Here is a 27648-nt window from a genome sequence, read left to right as displayed (position 1 = left end):
ATTTGATATAGCACTTTATCATATTGTTGAGATGTCTCAAAGTGCTTTATAGAATATATTGTAATAAATAATAATCCTTGAATTAGTGCCTTATCACGTTGTCAAGACGTCTCAAAGCGCTTCACAGGATATACTGCAAAGTGGATTGACTGTATTTTGTGGGTGAAGCGCAGGAGCCAGTTTTCCCACAGCAATGTAAAGTGGACCATCTTGCCACAACGTGAAGCCAAACCTATTTTGTAGTTAATAAGTTTCCTACTCTTTCAATCCTTCTCCCCTCCCCAAATACCAGGAGAATCATTCCTTGGCTCCATTTATTTTGTGAGCAAACAACTAAGATCACAATCACAATATTTCAACAGATTCATTACATACCTAGTCACTAAACAATAAAAGGCTTAAACATTAAAAAACACACCCGACCTAGAAAGCTACAGAATAACAATGATCGGGTTGTGCAACTTCCAATTTTTTGTTTGTTTGTTTGTTTAACTTGGAACTCAGGTGAAGAGCCAAAGTCCACACCCTTGAAAAGAGGAACACAGGAAAAAAGTAATGTAAAATGGTAGTTTAGGAACAGCAAGCTTTAAAAGCTTGCAGGAGAAAGGGACACAGATAGATTTAAGGAGCTCCGCAACCTTGAGGTCCTGGGAAAGATGGCGTAAAGCATTTGGAATGCAGCACATTGAGGATGCTGGAGGATGGAAAGACTGCATAGAACCTTTGTGGGAATTATATAAAATAAATTTTAAAAAACTTTTGTTCGCCTTCCACCTTCCTGGCGGTCGCATGGACATATGTCCCGAACTACCTGTGTACTATATTCCATAATGTTATTTCCTAAAAGAAAACTATCTAATCTGTGCTTGAAAGAATCAACACTTCCTGCTTCAACCATCTCCCGAGGGAGCCTGTTCCACAGGTTCACTATTCGCTCACTGAAATAGTGTTTGGTAGATTTGATCTGAATTTACCCCCCTTCAATCGCAGGCCATGTCCTCTGGTTCTACTATTCTGGACAAGTTGAAACAGCCTGTCATGATCTATATCATCTTGCCCCTTTAAAATCTTAAAGACAGCAATCATGTCGCCTCTCAATCTTCTCTTTTCCAGCATGAACATGCCCAATTTACTCAGTCGCTCCTCATAGTCCAGTCCTTCCACTCCCTCAATCATTTTGGTTACCCTCCTCTGTATCTTCTCGATTTGTCCAATATCCTTTTTGTACTACGGCGTCCAGAACAGTACTTCAAGGATAGTCTCACCAATGATTTATACAGTGGCTGGATTACCCCACTATTTTAGCTTGCTGTTGATCTTTTGATACATCCCAATATCTGGTTTGCTTTACTCACTGCCACAAAGTATTGTAGGGAGAGCTTCAATTTATTATCAATTAGGACCACCAGGTCCATTTCATTTTCAAATAATAGTCCCTGCCAGGATTTTTTGTCCCCATGTGATGTATTCCATTGCTTATTTTTATTTTACTCTTAATGTAACTAAAAAAACATGTTATTATCCTTCACATCTCTTGCTATGTTCAATCCAAAGCTTTTATTCGCTATTCTGATGCTTTTTGAGGTCCCGGTATACCTTCTGGTATTGAATCCGACCAAATTCTGTGCCATTTTCTTTCATGACCTAAAATGCCTTTTTTTCCTCTTTGTGATTTGCTTTGCAGTCCCGTCCAACCAGGCAGGAGTGCCTTTAAGCTTGGTACCTTTGCTTCGCATGGTTACACATTGTTCCATTGCCTTCATAATCACCTCCTTGAAGGAACTCCATAGATCCTCCACTCCCATTGCCATACTTAAACCTGCCAGGCCCACTCCGACTAGACTTCTCAAGCGCACAGTCAGTCCTCTTGAAGTTTGGCAGTTTTATTTGGGTTTTTATAAACTCACCAACTCTTGAAATGCCTAATATGACTACATTGTGATCGCTGTTGCTTAATGTTTCTCCCACTTTTTTGTTGGAGATTGGGTTGCCCTTGTTGCTCATTATCAAATCCAAGATGTTATCTCTCCTTGATGGCTCTTTTACAAACCGAGTCATAAAACAGTCTTCCTTTAACTCTAGAAATCTTTCCCTATTTTACCAATAGGCACATTATTATCCCAATCAATTTTGGGTAAGTTAAAATCTCCAACTACTATGGTCAATGCCTTCCTAGTCGCCTTCCTTATCTCATCACACAGTTCCAGATCAAGGCTTTCACCCTGGCTTGGGGTTCTATAGCAGACCCCCAGTAATAGGTTCTCTCTGTTACCATCTTTTAAGTCTACCCAAATTGATTCTGTGTCTGCCATTTCCTTTTTTATATCCTGTCTCAATAATGGAGCTTATATATAGTTCCACACCACCTCCTTTTCTCTCGATATGGTCCCTCCTAAACAGTTTATAACCTTCCAGGTGAGTATCCATTGATTGGATTCATTCCACCATGTCTCTGTGATGCTAATGATGTCCAATCTGTCACCCCCCACAAGACCTTCCAGATCACACATCGTTTGTCAAACTTCTTGCATTAATACAAGTATAGCTCCATTGTTTTTTGTCTTTCCCATTTAGTTTATAAGCATTTTGTGTTTCTTTTACACCAACCTTTGGAGTTAGACCCATCATACTGGTACGCCTTAAGGTTTTCCCTAATCGGTTCAGGTGCGCTCTTACATCTACCGCAACTAACCCTATGCCTAGTTTAAACACTCCCTAACTAAACTATCCATCCTGCACGCCAACACCTCCACCCCCACTTTTGTTTAGGTGGAGCCCATCCGGTCTGTATAGATGCCCCCTATTCCATAAGGTGCCCCATTTTTTAAGGAAACAAAAGCTTGACTCCCTACATCAATGCCTTAGCAACGCTTTGGTCTGCCTCTATCTTATCCTCTGTCTTTGCTCACTAGCATGTGGTACAGGTAGTATTTTGGAAAATACTATACTTGACGTCTTTCCCTTTAGCTTCCTTCCTCATGCTCTAAACTTAACATGAAGGATCTCTGGTCTACTTCTGTCTATGTTATTTCTTCCCACATGGACAGCTACAATTGGTTCCTCACATGCTCCCTGTGGCATTTGGTCAACCCGGGGAGTCAGATCCTCAACCAGTGCACCTGGTAGGCAATTTACCATTTTATTTTCTGGGTCTGGTTTGCACAGAATGCAATCTGTGAATCGAATAGTGAAATCCCCTAACATCACAACTTGTCTGCTACTCTTTATCTTCTTCCCTCCTTCCCTAGTAGGCTGTTGTAGTTGTGGAGTGTCTAAGAAGATGTAATTTTCAATGTTTTTTTAAAATTATTTACTTTAAGACAAATCGGAAGTTCAGACCACACAGGGGGAATGGATTGATTAAAATATTAGCCTTTCACCTCTGAGAGCAAATTCAAATCCAGGCCAGATTGGCTGAACAACAAAGATGTTAGTTGTGAAATAGTTGGCTAATCTCAGAGTCATCAAATATCTAGTGTGGGAAAATGAACAGTGACATTCGTACAATACAAGTTGCTCTCTGGACGTTTTTTGGCAAACCCCAATATCTTAATTCCAAAAGAAGTACAAATGTCTAAATAAAGAATGCACAGAAAACAGATGGATAAATGCTTGAAGGGGCAAAGCCATATTAACTTCACATTACAATGGAATACCATCGCCATAGCAATTAGGATCAGACCCTCATCCAAAAGGAGTTGCTGCAAAGAAAACCAGTGAAGTTCAGCTGTTCGACATCAAATGTTCCAAAAGAATGTGTGCCAATTAATCTATGTGTGGCACAGACCTTGTAAAATTCTCCCATGACAAATGGGATTTAATTGTGTTTTTCTCAAAACCATTTTAAGTTAAACACTTAGATCAAACCACTTTTGCTCCCCTATTTCCTCTGTGGTTCAAGATTCCACGTAAAAGTTCTTCAGGAATGTTCTGGTCATTATTTAACAACGGTTTCTTTCTGTTTTTTTCCCCAAGTCCATTCCAACAATTATACCAATGAGTTATTCCCGAAATCCTCCCTCCTAATTCCATCTGAAATTCTGCAGTCCAAGTCCACTCCCACATCAGGCTCTGCAAACCCATCACCCCCACCTCTGCTGGCTTGGCTCCTGTGGCTCCCCATTCCCCAGCAGATCAAATTCAAGATCCTCATCCTCATGCTCCAATCCTTATGCAGCATCACCCCACACATGCAAAAATTGGCTGCTTTGTTCGCCTACAAAATACAGTCACTGCACTTTATAGTATATCCTATGAAGTGCTTTGAGATGCCCTCCCAAAGTGAAAAGGCTATATCAAATGTGAGCATCAATTAATTGTGCAATCAATTCTATGAATCAATTTTATTTTGTAAATTGCTTCAAGATGTTTACTTTACATGTATTGATGTATTGTATAAATGCAAGTTATTATCAAAATACCAAGCGGATGGAGTGAGCAAAGAATTTGGACATTACTTCTTCAGAAGCATTAAATAAGTTACAACTCTGACCCCTCATCCCATTCGGGATTAACATGCTGTTATAATTTGTGAATCATCTTTCACGAAATTAAAAAACACACATCAACACAGAAGTCTGCAGTAAAGATTTATCACGGCCGGGCTAGATTACACTGACTCTCTGCTTGTGGACTACCTACCTCTTCCTTTCACAAGCTACAGACTATCCAGAACCCTACAGCTAGTGTCCTTTCTTGCATTAGACGCCCCGACCCTACCACTCCCATCTTCGTCTGGCTCCACAGGCTCCCTTTCCCCCAGCGGATCAAATTCTTCAACCTAACTTTTATATGTTTACATATTCTTGTCCCACTCTACCTCTGTGATCTCCTCAAACCCTACCAACCCAACTGCTTCCTCAACTCAGCAAGCATCAGCCTGCTTCATGTCCTCCGCTTCACCATCAGAGGTCAGACTTTCAGCGTGACTGCCCCCACTCTGGAACTCCATCCCGGAGTTCCAGACTCACTCCTTGCCTCACCTTCAAGATCCACCTCAAGATCTTCCTCTTTGACCATCTGCCCCCTTCCCAAATCCCATCACTTCACCCCCACCCCGAGCTCAGGAGCAAACCATAAACCACCTTGTGCCTTGGGATACCCTTTCGCACTATAGAAATCTTAATTTGTATTCCATTGTATATTCATAATACAGAAAAATGTCTGATAGCAAGTTAATATATAAGTTAATATGTCTGGTTTCTCTGTAATGGCCAAGTACTCAGTGTCATGTCCGTACAGGTTGAAGGTTCAGTTGGTGGTTTGTGCTATTACTCTCAACCAAAGTAAACAGGAGCGAGTTCCCATCCAGAGTGTTGGGTAAGAATAGGTTCAGGCTGTTATGCCTTCTACAGTCTAGCCTTCCACCAGTCCAGTCGAGGCTGACAATGCAGAATGGTCACTTGAAAGGGAGAAATGGAGGGTTGGCAGTGCTATTTTAGGTGCTTGTATCAACAACAACATATTACATTTGTACAGCACCTTTCACGTCAAGAGGACATCCCAAGGCGTTGGACAGTTAGGGATTTGATCCCAGCTGGGGGTTGGGATCAGGTGGGGTGGAGGGCAGGGGTAGTAGGATGACTAGTCGCACATTCGAAGAGGAGGGTTGTGAGACAGGCTTTGAAGGAGGCAAGGGAGTGGGCGAGGCTAACAGACTGTGGGATGGAGTTGCAAAGGGTGGGGGCAAAGAGGCTGAAGGCCCGAGCACCTTTTTTTTGGGGGGGGGTGGAGTTATTAACAAGACGAACCTGCAATGAGCCTCACTGCTCTTTGCCAAAACCTGCTGCGACACCAACTCACGATGGAATCATCTCAAAGTGATTTTTTTTTAAAAACGCAAAAAACATTAGTCACACAAACGATACTTGTCTTCTTGTTTGCAACAAAACAGGTTAGCATATGTAAAGGTGAACAAATGCTATGCCAGGAAGAAACGGATGACTGGAGACAAAATGATTTTTCTTTGCTCATGCTTATTTCATGCTTGATTTACAAGTTTTCCTTTCACCATTAGAATTTCACTGGCAACATAATCATACCTACACGGCTCAGTGAAAACCATTTGCCACACATTAGACTCTGCTTCTAAACAGTCAATGCAATTACTACAGTATTATGATGCAAGTTTGCGTACGGAGTAGAAAATATATACTGCTACATTTAGTGATGGTTTTCAAGGTACAGTTCTCGTCAAAAGGAACGCTGCAAAATTTTCAACCAGTACATACTGTCTGAAGCAATTTATTTTTTGCATAAATATGTTGTTTCAAAATGAGATACCTGTGGCTCTTGGTGAAACAACAAATGAGAGAAAGATGTACATTATCTAATATTCACATTCAACAAAGAATTGCACTTACAAAGGCACATCAAGATGATTTCGCTTCCACAAACTCCTGACAGAACAATTTTGGTGGGCTGGCACTATTACACTCGCGGTGACAATTTACAGGAGTGATGACTTCAATGAGTGTTAGTATGGCTGGCAGAGCTCGAGTGAACATTCAAATAGTACATTATTTTTCTGAAATATGACTAGAGTTTTAGGAGAATTGAATGTACATCATAGGGTGACCTATTCTTTTAAAAGGGAATCAGATAGATGATGATAAGAAAGCCAATGCTGCATTTTACTCGAACACTACCCTGGAGTTCAAAAACAACAACTTACACTTGTATAGCATCTTTCACGTTGAAAAGATGTCCCAGGACGCTGGACAATCAGGAGTTTTGGGCCCCTCCCAAAAACCATCCCAAGCTCCCATTTCCCACCAGACATCACCTCCTCTGAGCCCCTCTTCAAGCACACGCCATCCTCACCTCAGATGCCAAAGAGAAGAGGTTCTGGACTTCATCGCATCAAATAGACAACATCCTTTTGCCTGCTTCCTCTCCGCCAGCACCATCCTGCTCCCCCTCTAAACCACTGTCATTACCCTGTCCTCAAACAAAACATTCTTGATCTGTCAAACATTGTTAATTACTGGCCCATCTGGAACCAATTTGTGCACAGTATTGCCCCACAAACAGCCATTACGTTATTATTATTATGTTATTATGAGACCAATCTCATTTTGAGAGATGGGAGTTGGCCAGAGCACCAGGAGATCCTCTCTTCTGTTTTCAAATAATGTCATGGGATCTTTAATGCCCACCCAAATGGGATCTCAGTTTAACATCTCATCCAAAGGACCACAACTCTGACAATGCCACATTCCCCCAGCACTGCACAAAAGTAACAGCTTACATCACTCAATTTCAAAATCGAGACATGGGGCTTGAACCCACGACAACCTTCTGTTTTAAAGGCAAATGTGCTACCAACTAAGCCTGTCCAACACAGAATAAGCTTGCCTACCTATAAAGAAACAATCTTGGAGTAAGCAACCCGAACTCTAAAATCATTTTATAGTGGCTTACTGAATCAAAACGACAAATAAAGCGTTGGATTGGGGAGGGGGAGAAAGAAAGCATTTAGATACAATCTGATATAGTTTGTTCTCAAGCAGTATCATTGTTATCACTGATAGTGGATTAAAGAATTTAAACTTTGTAGAGTTTCAACTTTGTAGAGTTGAAGGATCTTTCCCTAATTCTTCAACTGACTGTGGCTTTCAGTTGGAAAGGCATCGTTCCAGTGGTTGATACATTGTGAAACAGAGGTCTTTTTCAAAGCTTTTTGCACTGCTGTAAGATTCAATCAAAGACTTGTTTCAAAATATTTCTTAGCATTTGTAATCATGCATTATTTATTACTAGCTCTGTATTGTTTAATCTCTCTCTCTCTGTTAATAAACTAAATGGATGAATTAGCTGAAGGCAGTATCCGAATCATAATATTGCTATGTAACTGGAATCTGTGTAGTTATACATCAAATGACACAGATCACATTGATGATTCAGGTTAATGGTCCTTGCTACTGTGAAAAGCTACTGTTTCCCAAAAACAGTGAAGATCTCATTCGTTGTTAGAATAGGCCTGCACAAAGCCTACAAACTAAGAAAAGTTCCTGAAGGCTTTTACAGATTACAACAGACCCAACCCTTCCCAAAGACCATTTAAGCAAACACTGTGCATTAAGTTGCCCAGCCAACAAACTGTACATTGTCTTCAGTGTCATTTTGTTTTCTGCAACAATGTTAGATTACCATACCTGCTTGCATACCAAATATATGGATGCATCTGCATAGTGCGGTGGTAACAAGGATAATTCAGCCCATCGCCCATCAGACCACCTCGCCACAGATCATGTACAATGTACTCTGTCATGCTTTGTGACTTCTGTATTGAACCTTCTGAGGGAATGATCTGTAGAACATTTCCCTGACCACCCAGAGGAATCAAACGAAAAACACTGCACAACAGAAGCTGAATGACTTGGTCATAAAAACATGAGCATAAGTGATCAATTGATTATGTGTGTAGTCCTGTAGTGTATTGGTTAGAGCATTCGCCTCGCAAGCGAGAGGACCTGGGTTCAATTCCCAGGCAGAGAGAAACCTTAAGCAAGTTTTCTTACTCCACATGCCTCTGTTTAGCTAGCAGTAGGTTGTTAGTGGATTGGCGGATCACTTTCCGGGGTAAAAATCCCTTCAAATATATATTTTTAAAAATAATAATTTGATCACTCAATCCACAACTGTTTATGGGACACTACTGTGCTCAATTCGCTGCCGTGTTTCGCCCACAAAACAGTCAATTCATTTTACAGTATATTCTGTGAAGCAATTTGCGAAGTCTTAAAGACATGATAAGGTGCTATATCAAATGCAAAGATTATTATTATAATTACTATTAATGCAAATATGTTCACGGAACAGATTATAAAATTATTCTAACACTCCAGACTTCACTGCAGTAATGAGAGAAGTCTGGAACCTTCACGATCATCAAGGTCCTCGCACAGCCCAGCATTGCAAGCAAAGATCACTGCCTCTCCTAAGCTATTCAATCAAGGTCAAACAATGTGAGGTGCCCAGATCAACACTGTACAGTTCATCCCGGTTATACTGCTATCCATTGAGCAAGTTACTAGTTGCTCTGAAAATTAGGAAAGAGGAAAGGGTGCAGAATAGCAGGTGGAATTCAAATGCAAAACAAAATAATCTGAAAAAAAATCTTCCTAGCACTATCAGCGTCAATTAAAAATTGGTAGAAAACCAACTGTCACCTCTGCTCAATGATCAACAGCAATATTCCAGATATCTGTGTGAGTTACCCTGAACACCATTTCTTCACCATTATAACTGAATTCAATTTATTGACCGGTTCAGTGCTACAATATCTGCCGCCCGCATGCTAAACTTTGTACCCCCATCTCACCAGTTCTAGCCAGGCTCCACTATCACCCTATCACCTAACAGATCAATTTCAAAATCCTCACACTCGTTTTAAAATCCCGTCATACCCTGGCACCTCCCTACCTCTCTAACCTGCTTACCCCCACACAACTCACTACCAGCTGCCTCCGCTCGACTGGCTCTGGCCTTCTGCGTGTTCCTTGTGCTCTCCGTTCCACCATCAGTGGCCGTGCTTTCAGCCACTATTCCCCAAAACTCCGGAACACTCTTCCTCTGTCCCTCCACCTTGTCCCTTCCTTCCCCATCTTCAGCTCATGCCTGAAGACCTTAATCTTGATCACCTCCCCCTGGCTCGGTGTCATGTTCCACCACTGCCAAGTGCTCTAGAACTATCCTGTGTGAGGCGCGCCATATAAATGCAAGTTGTTGTCTTTGTAGTATCTGAGAAGTTGTCAGCTGGCTACATAAAAGACAAGCTGTTCCACGAAAAGATTCAACGTTTATTATGGCCTTTCCGTAACAATTCTGTAGTTTACTCCAGAAGGCTGCTCAACACGACATATTCTTTCAGAAGGGAGGCTGGGGGAGCTCGGGCTTTGAAGCTTCCCCATGACTGCCCTCAGAAGTACAGTGTGATACACTCACTGGGAAGCAAGACAGTGCCTGCTGCTGCCTCTTTGCACAGAGTTGCTTCAGAGTAATATTTGATTCAGGGATCTGAGAATTTAATAGGTGGGAGAGACAATAGACTCCGGGGCTTGAATCAGAATATTTAAGCTGAGTCACTTGTTCCAGCTCTCTCTTTCTCTCTCTCACACATATCACCCCACACCATTCCCCTTTATGTTAAGACTTGCTTGCCCTCTCTTTAAGCATCCTGTCCTCAGTTGTCAGACACTTTATGGTTGAGAGGGCAGATGGCCCTTGCTGATAGCTTTGTCTCCTTACGCCAGGCCGGATGAGATTTAAAACTTATCGCACGGGAAATGATGAGCGTGAACCTGCTTCCCATCGCTCAGGGCCCCGCCTCTGACCCTTTCATTTTTGCCTTGTCCCATTTTTCAAATGAACAATGAAAAGTAAGTATCTCTGAAAAACTATTATTGTTTTAAATTCCCACAAAACATCAGCCCTTCAGAAAACTAGAGCAATGGTATACAACTTTGCTTCAATTGGAAAGGTGATGTTGCAACCCCCCCCTCCCCCACCCAACACACACAGAAAGGCTGCAAACTGAAAGTTCCCAATCACTGTTTTGCGGATAAAATAATAAGAATAATCCTTGCATTTGATATAGCACCTTTTCAAGCCATCTCAAATTATTTCAAGGACAGCACCTCTGACAATGCATTGGAGTATCAGCTTAGCCTTAGACTATGTGATTCCAAGTCCTGACAAGGGGCTTAAACCCACACCTTCTGACGCAGAGTGCTACCACTATGATTGTACATAAATTACACTGATACAACCCTCCAAGTTCCTAGATATCCTGCTTCAACCGCAAATGTTTTGTTTTCAATTTGTACACTGAAAGCCAAAGATGATAACAGAGCTGAAGAAGTGCTCTCAGGAAAGTGATTGTGTTACTGGTGCTTTATGATGTAAACTGTTTTCTGCACGGAAATCTACTTACCCCACTGCGACTCACAAGACCTTGGCTCCAACCCAAGTCCTCCTTGGAGCTAAGGTCTCCTCGTGTGATGCCGTGTGACGATTGTCTGCTTTTCTGCCTAGAGGTGCTTTATCTTGCGATGACACTCACTTTCCTAAGCAATATTTTCAACCCAAATATTTCCAACAGCCAAAAAAAATGTTTTAGAATTCATAAATACCAACAACATATCCACCTTAATCATCCGTTTCAATGGGTCTGCAGTTTCAGTTCAGTGGCAAAATATAGCCCCAATTACAAATGCTTTTTGGCTCACTCGCTCACCCTCAATTCACCACAACACATTTCAGCAAATGCTTTGCGGTGCCGTTCCCCTTTGGAGGGGCAGGACTCGGGTTTATGCTCATAATTTCCTATGGAGCAAAATCCTATTACACATGAGGAAAATATCAGGTATTCGCCAGGAAACTCTGAAGGAAATCACCATTTTCACATGTCTCTCAATGTCTGGCAGTATAAGTATCCTGGCCAACAATCCCCCAAGTAAAATTGGTTATTCACTTCAACACTATTTGTGGGACATTGCTGTGGGCAAATTGGCTGTCGTTTTTGCTGACAAAATATATAGTCACTACACTGCACAGTAAATCCTGTGAAGCACTTTGAATGATAACATAATAAGGCGCTATATCAAATGCAAGAATTATTATTATAAAAAAACAAGATGACTTGCATAACAGCTTTCACATAATTTAACATTTCAAGGTACAAATAGGTATTCGATCAGCATTTTTAGCACAAGTTAAAATTTTGATTCAAACTTGCTGGAATTTATTCCTAATGTGACAGCCAGATCTTGTAATGTCAGTTCAGCACTAAAACACTGCCGCCAATGTTTCTTCTCCGTTGTCACACTGCTCCTCACCAGCAGGCTGTTTTGAAATTCATGTTTACAATTCAGTTTAGCCACCAGGGAGGGAAAAAAAATGGACAACAGCCTGATTACATGTGTGCTTAAAGTTGGTCTATATTTTGTTTGTTCTTGAGCTCTCTTTTTATAGGTTTGAACCATCAGTATAATTGGTGAGTACTCCTCCTCCAAAGGTTTATTTACACCCCCAACCTCGCAATGAAATTGGCATATGTTTAGTATGGTTCATCCCAGCACCAGCCACTGTTCTCTATCTGGTCTTGCGGTGTGAACTCAGGAAATCAGTGTTGGCTGACTCTTTGGCTATAGAGGGCATTATCACAAACTATGGATAAACTCAAAGTATATCAGCAGGGGTCCCTGGAATAGCAATAAGAGGGCAACTCTTATTCCCCAGACTAGGATCATATAGAAATCCTGTGGGGAGCAGAGCACAGATCAGTTAATTCAGACTGGGATCAAATCTGCGACCTTCCAAGTCTGTATAGATCAGCTTCGCTCTGTCTGATTCAGATTTTTTTTTAAAAAAGTCACAATGCTAAAGAGACGGCCTTTTATTGTTTGTACAGTTTATTGTGCTTTTCCCCCCGTGACTATTTCCATTCACAGATAATCTAATTTGAAATTTAAACACTACAATAAACCCTTTTGTGGTGGGAAGAATCAGGTTCTCCGCACAAACTACACTAACACTCAAAGTCAGTTTGCCTCCCATGTGTATTATCTGTTACTAGAGCAACACTAAAGGGAGAGCCAATTCAGAAACAAAATACAACTGCTTAGCTATCAAGCTCTGCTGAAATAAAACCAGAAGCCGTGCTGGTACTATATTGTTGAGATTAAAAAACAGGGAACATTTGTATGCATTCTTGATGCACAAAATTCTTAAGCATTGAAGTCGCAGACGATTTAAAAATCTAACAAGCACATTTTTAAGGTAAATTACTAACAATTAGTAGGATAATTGTTCCCCGAGTTGGCCAACATCTCCAATCAGTAATGGCTGAAAAGGTAATATCGTAATAATTTTTAAAAAGCTGTCATAGCTAACAGAATGAATTTGACATGAAAATGTTGAATGGGTTATGGTTTCAAATAGTTTCTTTGGCATGATTACTTATGTCAGTGCCAGTTTTTAAATTAACATGTTCTTTATTACGCTTTAAAAGGCATTCAAGGAATCACTGAATGCTGAGCTTGTTGTATGCCTTCAATCTGCAAAGATCCAGAATTATTTTACAATTCCATCTGTCCCTGTGCAATATAACATGTGGTAAATGTAAGGGAGATGTTGATGGGAAATGACTGTAGGTTATGGAAGTTGAAATGGTTATATGTTGCCAGAAAACTAAGCTCAAAGGTATTTTCAAAGTTTAGATACTGCACTGGGAAAGATGTAGTGCCACATACATCTGGACAAGATAGACTACCTTACACAAATAAAATCACCACACTACGGGGAGTTTTGTAGCTCAGTGGTTAGAGCACTTGTCTCGCAATTGAGAGACTTGGGTTTGATTCCCAGGCAGGGCGAAATGTTGGGCAAGTTTCCTTACTCTCCACGCCTCTGTTTACCTAGCAGTAAGTAGGAACCCAGTTGTTAGTCAGCATCAGCAATCAAGGCTGCACTCTCCACCTCTCAAAGTCAGTCAGGAACCTCGGTGTTCTGTTCGACCCTGAACTGTCCTTTCTTCCTCATATCCGCACCACAACTGGCACCGCCTTCCATCACCTCCGAAACATCGCCAGACTATGGCACTACCTCACCCCTCACGCTGCTGAAACTCTGGTCCACACCTTTATCACCTCAAGGCTGGACTATGGGAACTCTCTCCTCGCCGGCCTTCCCGGCACCTCCCTCCACACTGCAGGTCATTCAGAACTCTGCAGCTCGTGTACTGCCCCGCACCAGGCTTCGGGACCACATCACTCCCACCCTCGCTCGCCTCCACTGGCTCTCCATCCCCCAGAGGATCGAATTCAAGATCCTCATCCTCACCTACAAGGCCATTCACGGCCTCGCTCCCTCCTACCTCTCTGACCTACTATCCCCCTACCTACCTGCCCGTACCCTCCGTTCCTCTGGCTCCGGTCTGCTCCACATCCCCCGCCCCAACCGCCCTACCATCGGTGGCCGGGCCTTCAGCCTCTCAGCCCCGAGGCTCTGGAACTCCATCCCCCAGTGCCTTCGCCGCCTCCTCCCTTTCCTCCTTCAAGGCCGATCTCAAGACCTTTCTCTTTGACCGAGCCTTCAGCTCCCCTGTCGACTCTCTACCCTCTCCTCGCTCCTTCCCTCCCCTCACCCTGACCATTTCTTCCCTCCTCGCCCCCCCTTCCCTTCCCTCCCCTCACCCTGACCATTTCCCCCCTCCTCGCTCTCTTCCTTCCCTCCCCTCACCCTGACCATTTCCCCCCAATGCTCGGGTCCTGACCCAACTGTCCAGCGCCTTGGGACGTCCTCCCGACGTGAAAGGTGCTCTATAAATGAAATCTTGTTATTGTTAGTCGATTGGCGGATCACTTTTCTGGGGATAATAATTCCTTCAAAAAAAATAATAATAATAAATTGGTCACTCAATCCATGACTGTTAGTGGGATATTTCTGTGCGCAATTGGCTGCCTCATTTCACCCACAAACTATACAGTCAATTCACTTTACAGTGTATCTGTGAAGCGCTTTGAGACGTCTCAAAGACATGATAAGCCGCTATATCAAACGCAAGTATTATTATTACCTACAAAAATACACAACCACTTTACACTAAATCGGCCTTCAGCCTCTCTGGCCCCACTCTTTGGAACTCCATCCCACAGTCCCTTTGGCTTGCCCCTCCCTCATCTCCTTCACGACCCTCCTTTTTGGTCACCCACCCACCCCCATCGCCTTCTACACCTCCTAATCCCAACCCCCACCTTGGGTGCAAATCCTCGACTGCCCAGCGCCGTGGACATCTCTCAACGTGCAAAGCGCTATATAAACGTAATTTGTTGCTATTATTGTCATCATCAGTGGAAATTATTCAGTTTAAAAAAAAATCACGTCCACGGAACAGAGCAACAACTGTAACAAACATAAAAAGGCAATAAATTCCTCTGTACTTTTAAATTATAGGATAGTCAACCCAAATCTACATGGGCAACAAAATACAGGTCAGATTTCAAAAAAGGAAACTCAAAGAATAAGTTTGTTTAGGCAAAGAAACTTTGCAGAACAGAAGGGGAAAAAAAGCACCTGCTGGGTTGGGTTGGAAAGTATCAGGTTTATAACCTCATTCTCGGAATCTCATTACAAGATCTACTCATTACAGAATTCAGTCCACAGCTCAAGTTACAATGAAAGCCTGGCCAAATTTACTCACTTTTCAAGAGAAATAGTCAACTTACATTTTGACGGTCCTTTTTAAAACAAAAATAGACTGTGCTTTTTTTGGTCAACATCCTCAGTTCTAACTTCCGTTCCCATCATTTTTTAAGGCACTTCCTTGACATTCACTCAATGTGAAAGCCCCAGAAGTGCAAGTTGCTGGTGAAATCGTACTTGTTTTCATAGGCAGAGAGACAAAAAGCTTGGTTAAAATAAGCTCAGATTCTGCAGCAATTTTTTAAAAAAAAATTATATAAAGCAAGAAATCATAGAAACATTTACAGTAATAATCATCCTTGCATTTGATACAGCGCCTCATCACATCTCCAAGACGTCTCAAAGCGCTTCACAGCATATACTGTAAAGTGAATTGACTGTATATTTTGTGGGCAAAATGTGGGAGCCAATTGTGCAAGCAGTCATGAATTGTGTGAACAAATAATGTTCAAAAAAAAATTCTTTTAAGGGATTATTCCCACCAGAAAAACAATCCGCCAATCGACTAACAACCTACTTTCCTACTTACTGTTCAGTAAACAGTAAGGAAACTCGCCTGAGGTTTCGCCCCGCAATCAAACCCAGGTCCTCTCGCTTGCGAAGCGAGTGCTCTAACGAATACACTACAGGACTCTACAGTACAGGTGACAGTTGGCTCATCGTGTGTGTGCTGGTCAACAAATTAAGCAATCGTTCCTACTTTTATTTCCCCGCTCATGCCCCGAATCATTGAATATTTTTCTTCAGGTATTTCTCAAATTCCTTTTCAAATGTTGTCATATGTCAGCTTCTTCAGTCCATTTCCATTGAAACACTCCTCATGCTAACCCTCCATGTGTGACAACAAACAGTCTACATTTGTTCTAAATTTTAAAAAAATCTTTTGTTTTTTTCCAGTGGTAATCCTCAATTTCTATTCTCATCATGACACGATAGTTAGAATACATCTACTATGTGGATAAATAAAAATGGTTCTGATAAATAACCCACTTTCATTCTCCTCCAAAGTGGGTCATAATATATGCCAAAGACCACCAAACTCTTGCAATAATAAATGATTGCAAAGATGCTGCTCTGGGATTGAGAGCAGATTGTGGGCAGCAGAACAGAATGCTTACAGCACAGAAGGAAGCCATTTGCCCATTTGTATCTGTGCTGATGCTGGGTCCCCAATGGAGCTCTCCACACTAATCCCATTCCCTTGCCTTCTCCTCTTTCCCCTCCCCCCATAACCTTTGAAATTATTTTTCCCAATTCCCTCCTAAATGGGCACAGCATCAACAGCCATTTTGTAACAACCATCTGTACAAATAAAATTGCTTCTAATCATAGAATGCAGAAAAATCCCCCAAGAATTTCGTTTTGAGGCATCATTTATTTTAAACCCATCCAGTTGTCCGATTACAAAAAGGAACCAATTTGTAACGTTCAACGTTCAGGGGAGGGGAAGTAAACATTGTATTTTGGGAACACAGAACTCTTATTATTAGTCAAGTAGCTTCTGAAGCTGCTTGTTTCTATATCCTCCCCCATCCCGAGCAAACTGACACAAATGCTATTAGTTCATTCAAATGCGTTTTGTCTTTCAAGAAGATTCACTTTCGCCTCTCATATCACTGCAAATGAACCAAGAGCAAGTCTTCTGAATCCATTATAAAATCTGACACTATACACAGCAGGGCTGACTGAGTCTCTAAACAAGTCAAGAGAGAAAAACAAACCTGTGAGCCCTTACGTGGATCCACACATTGGGAGCCAAACATGTACGTGGGCGAGACACGCAACAGTACATCGGTATTCTTGCAGCTATTAGTTACGTTTTGTTTTTTCTGCAATGTCAAGCACTGTTTCATTGCCCACAAATGGAGGTTTGTGCATTTGTAAGGCAAACTTCAACTGTTTGGGCCTTCCGCTCGTTCTTGGCTGCTACATTATGTGAAGTGACAGCAACCAGAATACCCAATAAAGCTAAAGGCTGCAGAACATCCAATGTGTGGAACAACTACAGTAGTACCCTAGGACTAAACAAAGGCACATCATTTGCCATTTGATCGCTTTCATTTGATTGCTACTGAACCAAGAAATCATTTACGTTCGAATGGGAATTCAAATACTACAATATCCAATACAGATTGCTGTTATGGTATGCACTGATGACACTCATTTATTGACCACAGTATTTGAATACTTGCAAATACCATCTTTCAATGCCAGTTTATTTATCTAAAAAAAAGTTGGCCAAAGATAGCAAAATTGGAGAACAACTAAACCTTATCCAACTTAACAGTATTGTTATGAAAATAAAATGGTTGCTTGCCTACTTCTTTTGTACCACAATTCTGCTAACACAGTACTTGTTTTACAAGGTTAAACAGTTCATCCTGAGGTAACAATTTAGCACATTCTGGTGCTGAATACATAAAAATAGCTGCAGGTTACAGATGCATTGTACTTGCATTTGGGTCAAAATTGACAAAAAGGCTGATTTCACAAGACCCTAGATAACTGGGGAATCATTGCCGTTTCTGGACAANTTTTTTTAAATACTAAATTGCAGCTGCATTAAAATATGTTGTGTAAATAAGATTGCCAACTTGAATGTGCTGAGACGCCAAAAAAACAAACCATTTCAGCAATGTCAAGAAGCCCACAACTTGCTTTCGACCACTGGGGCTCTCCTTACATCTTCTCAATATCACTCGGCAATTTGTTTTCCAGTCCTATCCACATCTTCTTATCAGCATGGCCGTAACAACAAAAAAAATTAACACAAAACATTTCTGAGTTCCCCCCAGCCATTTAATTAGAAAACAAGAGGCTTTTGTATTTCAACTGAAAGCAGTTACAGTCAGTCATCTGAGCATCAGCAAAGGCACCAATAAAATAGTTTTTTCTGTTTAAAGCTTTTTTTAAAATTAATTAATACTGTATATAGCTTTAAAAACCAACAAAAAGATACTGTGGCTTTATTGTTGGTGCAATGTGCTGAGCATAAAAAGCTTCCAGGTAGAAAACCCAACTCAATAGGAAATCGCTGAATTAGTAAAATGGAGCCGAAATGAGTTGATGCCAAGCAGTAAAACTAAAGGGAAAATTAATAAAATATTTGAATGTGCAAATCATTTCCAGCACAGTGCAACATGAAGGTTAGTGTAGAACTGTGAAACAAAACAGTGAACACAGCACCAGACAAAAATGACAGCAGTCTGTATCCTGTGCTTAAAAGTAATTTGAACCGTGCACTTAAACCACATCCGTAAGTATTTGCATACAATATGTTAAACCAGTTTAAGTTCATTTCCTGCTACTGTACTCATAGAAAGACGCAAAGGTTCCAGTTCTCGGAGCTCTGGCTCTCAGAGCTCTGTTTTGGTTGAAACTTGGTTCTCAAACCATTATTTTACAAAACAAACAAAATTGTGTCAAGTCAGTTGACTGACTCAATGAAAATATCATCCTTCATTACAAAAACTAAATAAACCGAGTGATTAAATGCAGAAACAATGACCCGAATGAAGAAGTGTTCACTAGAACAGACGGACATTCTGTCAATATCACAAGCTCAAAAACTGGTGGTTTGCTGCAGACTACAACCCTTCAATGCCAACCACAACCATACATCTGTCCATAATTCATATAGAGAACAAAATGTCATCCACCCATATGGCCTTCAATGTTGGGAGCAATGCACAGAATATTATTCAAACTCAGCGGATTCTAATTTTAAAACATCTCAACTTCCCAATCACTCAATTTACAGATTTCACAGAAAAGAAATCCCTCATTATTAGTTTAAAAACCTTGAATTGATTCATCACAGAACATTACAAGCAAAAAGGCTGCAGCCACACTGCACATTGTTAATTTTCCCTTAAAGAGGCACTTAACAAAATCGACACAGAAAAACAAATCGTAAAGTTAATCTGTAGCTAACCAAAGTGCAAGATCTTGGCATTTTCCTCTTCAGATTGTACCATAAATTAAACATCACAATAAACTATTGCAATACAGAAGGTTTCTCTCGCTTCCAGCATGCAAAATTCTTCAGCTGCAAAAAATAATTTTCTGCCTCTTTTCCTCCAGTCTTTCCTTTCCCCTTGTTCTCCTGTTTGAGTTTCAGCACACACTGAAGCCTTTAGAAGATTAGAGGAAAAATGAGGAGCTGGTAACCTTGTAGGTTGCCTTATTGACAACCAAACATCACCTATAATGTAATGTTTGCTTACAAAATATAAAGTCACTGCACTTTACAGTAAATCCAGTGAAGGGCTTTGAGATATCCTCACAATGTGAAAGGCTTTAAATCAAATGCAAGGATTCATTAATTATTATTGATACTATTATTATCATCAATAATAAATAATAACAACCATTGTAAAGGTATCAGATGTTGGCTTGTATTTCAGAGAAGATCTCACAAAATGATCTGGGACATGCCAGTCATTGCTGATATTTAGCATCAAGTCACAAGCCAGTTATAACAAAAGCAACATTTACATTATTCACTTGAAATCTGAAATTGTTTTCTCAACACAGCTACAGTATCTATCCGAACTTTATCAACCACTTGCTCTAATTCCTGCTCATTCTGTTTATTATTTCTGAGTTGTTGCATTTTTTTATTTNAAAAAAACAAATCCACAGTAAAAACCTGAAACGAGTTTTACAATTTGCATCTGAAAACATTCACTGATCTTTCTAATCACCACCGTGCTGGGTTGTGGAGCAGAGTGTGTAAATGGACCACAGNAAAAATAAAATTTGGGAGTTCCTTTAAATTCTGTAACCTTGGTAATACAAAAAGAAGATTTGCTGACCATTTGTACAAGTTTCCACATAAAGCACAATTCTTTATCTGGTTTACTCTTTCTATGCCCGTCTTTTATCTGGAAATGCATATATATCCTGAAGCAGCTTATAAAGAAAAAAAAGTAACATCTCCAAACCTGAGCTGAGGTGGCAGGAATTTATCTTCCACCCAATATCTTTAAATAGTGCAATCAGTGCAGTCACCATACCAAATACATTTAGCAGTTAAAAGTGTAACTTTGGTGCTAGGTAAACAGTACTTTGGGTGCAACCACACCCTATAAATATCATTCATTCCAAACCTCTGTAATTTTATACGTTCAAGAAAGGGTGGACATTCACCCAAACACATTCACAAAGCAAATGTTTTCACAAATTTTCTGTACATTTTCATATTTCCGCTCATATGAGGAATTGGTTTTGAAAAAAAAAGGGGTTTTCGACTGGAAGTTAAAGTGTATATGTCTCGAAAGTTGAAATGAAGGCCTAAGTTTTTTGCGGCCTAACTGGAAAGGTACTCAGAGACATTATATAAACAGTTTCATTTCCTTTCTGCCACAAGCATCCAAAAAAAATCTGCACCATCAAGTTCAATTCAACAGCCCTAAAACTAGGCTACTATATTCACAACTGAATAAGTGTTACAAAAAAACACATCCAAAGAATTGCACTGAGATGGCATCACTAAGACATTTTTGTGAAGAAAATGCAGCAAGACAGCATCAGTCCTGATTACAAACAGGCATTTTTACTAAAAAAAATTAATTAAAAAAAAAGGGCGGTTTAGTTCAGAGTAAACTCGATACTGTGCTGAATAGGAGAATCGCTTAATGACAGGACAATAGGCAGAATCAGCAGAACTTGCTTTGAACAGCAGCGATGCCCTTGTATTGCATAAGGGATTTTCAGAGCAAAACACAGGGGTGAGACATCATTGCGCACTTTAAACTAAACAGGTTTTATTTCTCAAAATGCTAGGAAAGGACAGGACTATACCTAGCACTGTAACCGAAACATCATATGTAGATTTACACACTGCAGAAATAAAAAGCAAAATTTTTTTTTACATTTCCCTTCCATTCTCCAGTCTAAACACACAGCAAGTCCTAAATGTACTCTGGTATTTAACAGTTTCAGAACAAAGAACAGCTTCTCAGCTGTCACTACAGAACTGGGGAATTTTTTAAAATATAAAATGTCTTATTGAAACTTTGCTAATATCTAGTAAATGGGAATCCCCTGCTTGATTATACAGGCCATTTAACATCGCCATTTCAGACAATTTAATGCATTGATATAAAATTCAGCTTTATAGCTAATATGGTCTTACAAGCTATAGAAAATAGCCTTTTTAAAAAAAATAACCTAAGAGTTCTACTTTAAAACATTTTAATCAGCATCTTGGCTTTATGGTCCATATAAATCAGAATTTTTAATGCATACAGCGCTCCAATTATTTTTGGACACATTAACTTTTTTTTCGTTAAAGAACAAAGTTGCACTCCAGCCCAGGGAATCGCAGTGCCAAAACATTACAGTGGTTTAGGTATAACCCAGTAGCCTCTCAACTTGCTTTAACTGGGATTTAACTGGGAAAAAACATCTCAGTGTAAACTTCTAGCAAACAATAGCCTTTGTAGTGTATCAAACTCGACCCAAGTTAGATACAGTGAAGCAATCTCCCAAACCACTGCACACAACACTCACTCAACTCACTCACTCACACCACATCCATCCCAAACAGATCACATCCAGGCGCAATGAGGCCAAATGCTCTTCACCGTGCAACCAGTATCGAGGTGCTGCTGGAACATGCTGATGAACTTGAACTTGCAGATCCAATATCCACCCCACAATTTAGAGAGAGAGAGAGAGAGAGAAAATTGCGCACCAGGTTTTGCTGGCGGCCTGTGCTTATTAAATATACAAGCCAACCCCTTCATCCCCTTATTGCATGCACAGCACAAAACCCAAGCGATCCTGTGGCAACCCCACCCAAGCTTCGCAAAGAATAAAATAACCCGCCCGCCCTCAACCCACCGAGGGGGAGCTGCAGGGAGGGTGGTGGGGGCTATGCATATTTTTTGGGGTAAACCTACAAGAATGCGGCAGCTCCTCACTCCCCTCCTGTTTAGCTGCAGCAGGACTCGCCGGTGCACCAGAAAGGATAGAAAAGCAACAAACCTTGCATCCCACCTTGGGCTTCTCGTGCGATTACGCTTTCGGAGCTTTGGGGTTAAAAAAAATATGCAGCAAAAAAAAAGGGGCACGAAACCAATCAGTGTATCCGATTGCTTGAAACAGCCCAATGAGGAGCAGCTGTTACTGGACTGTGGCCAACCGTATCATAGCTCATTACTCAGCCAGACAACTGCTGGCTCTCACACACACACACACACACACACACTGCACTGCAATACATGGGCACTGGGGGTGAGGGGCAGCTCAAATAAAAGGGAACAAAACCCCTCCGAGATGGCGAGTACTATACAATGTTGGACAATAATGCCTGCATTAGGGGAGGGGGTGGGCGAGGGGGGAAATGACGGGCTGGACCTTATTATTCCAGCCGTACAAAGGCTGCTGTCAAACAGTGGGCTGCGAGCAGACAAAGCACAGTGTTGCCAAACATTAACCCCTTTTTTTCTGCACTAGGTGTGATGCTGCCACTCACTCACCCACCCACTCACTCACCCACCCACCCAGTGCCCATCATCCGCAAATCACTTTCAATAGTTAACTGGATATCCTTCCTGCCCAACAGTCCTAAGCTGATCTTTTATGTCAACACATTGCCGCACATCAGCAGTTCCAATTATTTTGTTCACACTATAATATAATTTTTTGTTAAAAAAACTGGATTCCACTAGTTTTTAAACGTTCTCCTCTCCGCCTCAAGAGTAGAGGTTTAAACGTTCAAAAATGACATCAGGAACCCAGCATTGTCTCACTTTTCGGGTCAAAACATTTAATAGCTCCCCTCCACCGACCTATTTTGCCTATCATGAATTATAAAAATAAAAAAAACAAAGTAATAATAATAATCATCCTTGCATTTGATATAGCTCCTTATCACGTCTTCAATACATCTCAATGCACTACGCAGTATATACTGTAAAGTGAATTGACTGCATACTTTGTGGGCAAAACGTGTATTTTGCAAACGCTGATGTGTGCATTTACAGGATAGGATTCTTCAACCATCAGTCCAAACTTTCACAATAAGAAAACCTGCAGTTAAAAAAGTCAAATGAACTGTACACAGTGCATGAGACTCAACATTTTTATGGGAACTACAACAAACAATAACAACTTGCATTTATATAGCACTCTTCATGCACAGTAGCATCCCAGAGCACTGTAAACTAGAATGCTCTTTGGCTCAACAAACTCTGAAAGATGTTTATCGTGTAGAAACAGTAAACTTAAAGGGGCATCATATTTGTCAAAAAGTGTCAATTTTTATATGTTTCCAAACATGCAATGTGATGGCAGAGATTACATAAAACACATCACTTTCTGGGTGAAAACATTTTGATGAAAGTTAGTCTGGCTCTTCTCCAAATAAAATATGCTACCAAGCACTTTTTCCCCATAAAGACCATTTTTTCCCCCCTCCCACTTTTAAGAAGACCACAATTGGACTTCAGGGGCCAAAATAAAGCATTCTGAAAAATTTGAAAAACTACCACAGTGGTGGGAGAAATCGGAGGGGCAGGATTGTCTTGCTAGTTTTCTTTCTTTGCCCCTTACCTTTCTGACTCTATATTTTCTTACTTTTTTTTAAAAAAACTTTGATTTGCATAACTTCTCTCTTTCTCCCTCCCCATATCAGAAAATTGATCTCAGCTCTTTCCTTCCAATATTTCTCTGTGAAAGGTTCTCCCAGAAGTGGTGCAAAATGATTCCATTTAGAAAACAACCAGTTCGCTTTTCCTGTGTGTTTTTTTATTGCATTCAAAGTAACATTATTTGTGTCAACTTATTTCATAAACAAAAATCCCCCTCTACAATATCATAATTAGACATAATGTCATTCATTCCAGCCTCTGGGGAAATCCAGTATTCAAAAGGTTAATGAGGACAAGATGCAGCTGCAGCAAGCTCATAAATAGGCAAGCAAACGCTTCAGGGGTGACACAGAAGCCCAGCCAATGGTGGGAATGGAATTTGGGAGTGTTATTTTGATTCATTAAAGCAGTTACAATCCAGGTTTTGAAAAACTGTTTGTGTCATATTTCAGAAAAGTAGATTGGCACCAATTAACTATCTGACCAGTAAGTTCACGCTTGACGAATTTTCTCTCTTCCTCCCCTGAAGATGCTTGTTCTTGCTGGGCTGTGGTTTCAAGGGTGTGAGCAATTTGGTAAATTACCTAAAAGTGGTTAGCCTTCAAATGTGAGGAGTCTGGACAATCAGTGGCAGACTCTTCTTCATGTGAAAAGAGATGCTACGCTGCATGATAAATGCAAGTTGCTGTTGTTGTTGAGGAGAACCTGGACAATAAGTAGTAGGCGAGTCTTAATGTGCTATGTTACTAGATAGCGATCAAGAGAGAGCTTCCAACCTATTTTTCTGTTACCAAGCTATAGGTAAGGCCAATTTAGTACTCCTACCACAGTAAAACTCTCTTTGCTAGACGAGCACAGACCTGCTTCATGTCCCCCACCCTTCCTACCGCACATTCTAGGAGTCACTCCAACACTATCCCTCCCCTCTTTCGATATCTGAAAAAGTACATCTTTGATACTTTCGGTCATCTTTAATAACAATAATCCTTGCATTTGATATAGCACCTTATCACATTTTTGAGACGTCTCAAAGCGCTTCACAGAATATACTGTAAAGTGAATTGACTGTATATTTTGTGGATGAGTCAGGTGCCCATCTATTTTGTGAATAAGTGTATATTGTATATGAAATTAAACTTATGCATTTCTGCTCTGTGTGTTTGTTAGTGCTACATCTGGCATTGCCATAACCCACAAAGCCATTGGGGGAGCTACCTGTGATATTGAAGTTCTAAGGTCAGAATAGTTACACCAATTGTACTTTTACCTTGTTATTCTGCCGATTTTGCTTGTTAGTTCACACATAGTCTGTGTGACTAAGTACAAGGGTAGCTGTATCTTTGATTTTTTTTCACATTTTTGTGCTAAGTTCAAAAAACACTAAGCCTCATTCATGTTTGTAAAGAATTTAAAGGCATTTTTTTTTAAATCCCATTAGAATCTGTTTATGCATTATGGTAATTTGGCCTCATTTAAGTTTACAAATTACATTAATTAGAAAAACAGATTTTGCCATTACAACAAAACAATCTTTAAAAAGTTGAAGTGTGCAGTTGAGCAATTATGAATAACATTAATAAATTAAGATAATTAAACCTGGTTTCTATATACAAGGTTGCTTTCAGACACCAAACATCTAATCTCTAAAACTCACTCCATCTACCCTTCTGTCTCTCTCCACCCCAACCCCATCAATCTTTAAACTATGCCTAAAAAACCCACCTACAAATACAAAAGATTAGTCTTTGAAAGAGCCAGCACAGACATGATAGCTCAAATGGCCTTCTTTGGTGCTGTACATTTCTATGGTTATCTACAGTATTTTAGTTACACTTCACAATAAATCCTGTGAAGCACTTTGAGGCATTTCAACAATGTAACAATGTACTACAATCAAATGCAAAGATTATTATTATCGTTACCAAGTTGACTCGAGCGTCAGACACTGAATAAGGAAGCACAGAGAAGGAGACAGTGCCTGTAAGCATGGTCGAAGAGGTAGCAGTACTAATTGCCATTAAGATAAAAAAAAAATGACATTGGTGGAATCTTTCACCAAGGAAGCATTCAGCTTATTTCAAATCTAATATACCTTTGGCAAATATACTAATACATCTATTTGATATGCATAACATGATTTACGAGCAAGCATAGGACCGAACACTTTCAGAAACTTTCTCAAGCTTTTCATCACGTTAAGGCAATCGCCTTCCCACAAAGCAGCAATCCGAGGTTGGAGAGAAACTCCCTCACTTGGACAGTCTAAGCTGTATATGTACTGGTCATTCATAAAAAAAACTTGCATTTGATATAGCGCCTTATCACATCGTTGAAACGTCTCAAAGCGCTTCACAGAATATACTGTAAAGTGAATTGACTGTATATTTTGTGGATGTAATGCAGCAGCCAATTGCGCACAGCAGTGTCCCACACACCATTATGGATTGGGTAACCACATTTATTTTTATTATTTTTTTAAAAAAGGGATTATTACCCCCAGAAAGTGATCCGCTAATCAACAATCAGGTTCCTACTTACTACTAGGTAAACAGATATGTGTGGAGTAAGGAAACGTGCCTAAGGTTTTGCCCCGCCCGGGAATCAAACCCGGGTTCTCTCGCTTGTTCGAACCAATATGCTACACAACACCTGTAAATGGCCAGAAGTGGAAAACAAACCTACTTCCAAATTACAGAGCATATTTAAATAAAGAATTAGCATTTTTATAGCCCCAAGATGTCTAAGTACCTTGCAATAATTATTGACAAATGTAGTGACTTGTTTTTCTTGGCATAAAACAAGGTCCCTCAAACATCCAGTAAAAGAATGACCAATTTTATCAAACATGATTATTATTCACCAGGACTCCCTTCTCTTTTCAAGCTAGGTCCTAGGAACTTTAATGTCCACCAAAATAAGGCAAATGGGAACATACAAATGACAACTCCAACAATGCAATGTATCCCCCTTGTGCTACATTGGAGTATCAGTTCAAATCCTGACTTGGGGCTTTGAATCAACAACCTCCTGACTTCAACAACAACAAAACTACATTTATATGTCGCCTTTCACGTCGGGAGGACGTCCCAAGGCGCTGGACAGACAGAGTTACGGACCCGAGCTGGTGGTCGGGGTGGGAGAAGGTGAAGGGCAGGGAGGGGAAGCATGGAGATCGAAAGCACAGTCAAAGAGAAGGGTCTTGAGGTGGGTCTTGAAGGTCGCAAGGGAGGGGTTGAGATAGAGGGACTGCGGGATGGAGTTCCAGAGAGTGGGTGCAGAGTGGAGGAAGGCCCACTTGCCGATAGTGGGGCGAGCAAAGCGGGGGACGTGAAGCAGGCTGGAGCCCACTGAGCGAAGGGAGCAAATAGGGTGGTAGGGATTAGAAGATCGCAGGGGGAGGGGGTAGCAAGATCGTCGGAGGCTTTGAAGGGAGGACCAGGATCATGAACTGTATCCTCTGCTTGATGGGAAGCCAGTGGAGTCAGGTGTGGATGGGGGTGATAGGGTCACGGAGCCTGGTGCGGAAGAGGACACGGGCTACAGAATTCTGGATGATCTGCAGCCTGTGGAGGGAGGCGGTGGGAAGGCCGACAAACAGTGAGTTTGCATAGTCGAGCCTCAATGTAATGAAGACTGTTTGAGGGTTTCGGTGGCCTGCAGCAGACTTCAAGGTGAGAGCCATGAGTCAAGCTGACAAAACATCCTGCTCTTTAGATGATAGCAATAAACATCCATTATTGTCGCTATTTTAGTTTTTATAAGATTAGGTTTGGCATTCTCGCTCCATTTGAATTTAATTTGCTTAATGCTAATTCGCTAATCAGTCAGAGGGCTGGGGTTG

At 40.8% G+C, this 27648-nt stretch overlaps 1 protein-coding gene across 18 annotated transcripts in view; it reads right to left on the bottom strand.

Annotated features, from left to right (window-relative positions):
• ctbp1 (C-terminal binding protein 1) overlaps positions 1–27648 on the bottom strand; it is a 182246-nt gene that overhangs the window by 101833 nt on the left and 52765 nt on the right. For 2 of the 18 annotated variants that reach the window (XM_007897968.2, XM_007897975.2), the window contains exon 1: positions 22201–22279. The exons of 13 other annotated variants lie outside the window; for them this stretch is intronic. Coding sequence is in view for 2 of the 5 variants with exons in the window: in XM_007897975.2 (XP_007896166.1) it covers positions 22201–22207 (7 nt within the window). In the remaining 3 variants the exon portion in view is untranslated. Of the gene's footprint in view, positions 1–21740; positions 21774–21797; positions 22007–22200; positions 22280–27648 lie in introns of those variants that run through there. 3 more of the 18 variants (XM_007897982.2, XM_007897970.2, XM_007897964.2) reach the window with 3 other exon arrangements.

Source organism: Callorhinchus milii, unplaced genomic scaffold, assembly GCF_018977255.1.
Source record: "Callorhinchus milii isolate IMCB2004 unplaced genomic scaffold, IMCB_Cmil_1.0 Scaffold1, whole genome shotgun sequence".
Taxonomy (NCBI): domain Eukaryota; kingdom Metazoa; phylum Chordata; class Chondrichthyes; order Chimaeriformes; family Callorhinchidae; genus Callorhinchus; species Callorhinchus milii.
Note: the sequence above shows the minus strand (reverse complement) of the source record. Positions and strands in the feature narration are given on the sequence as shown.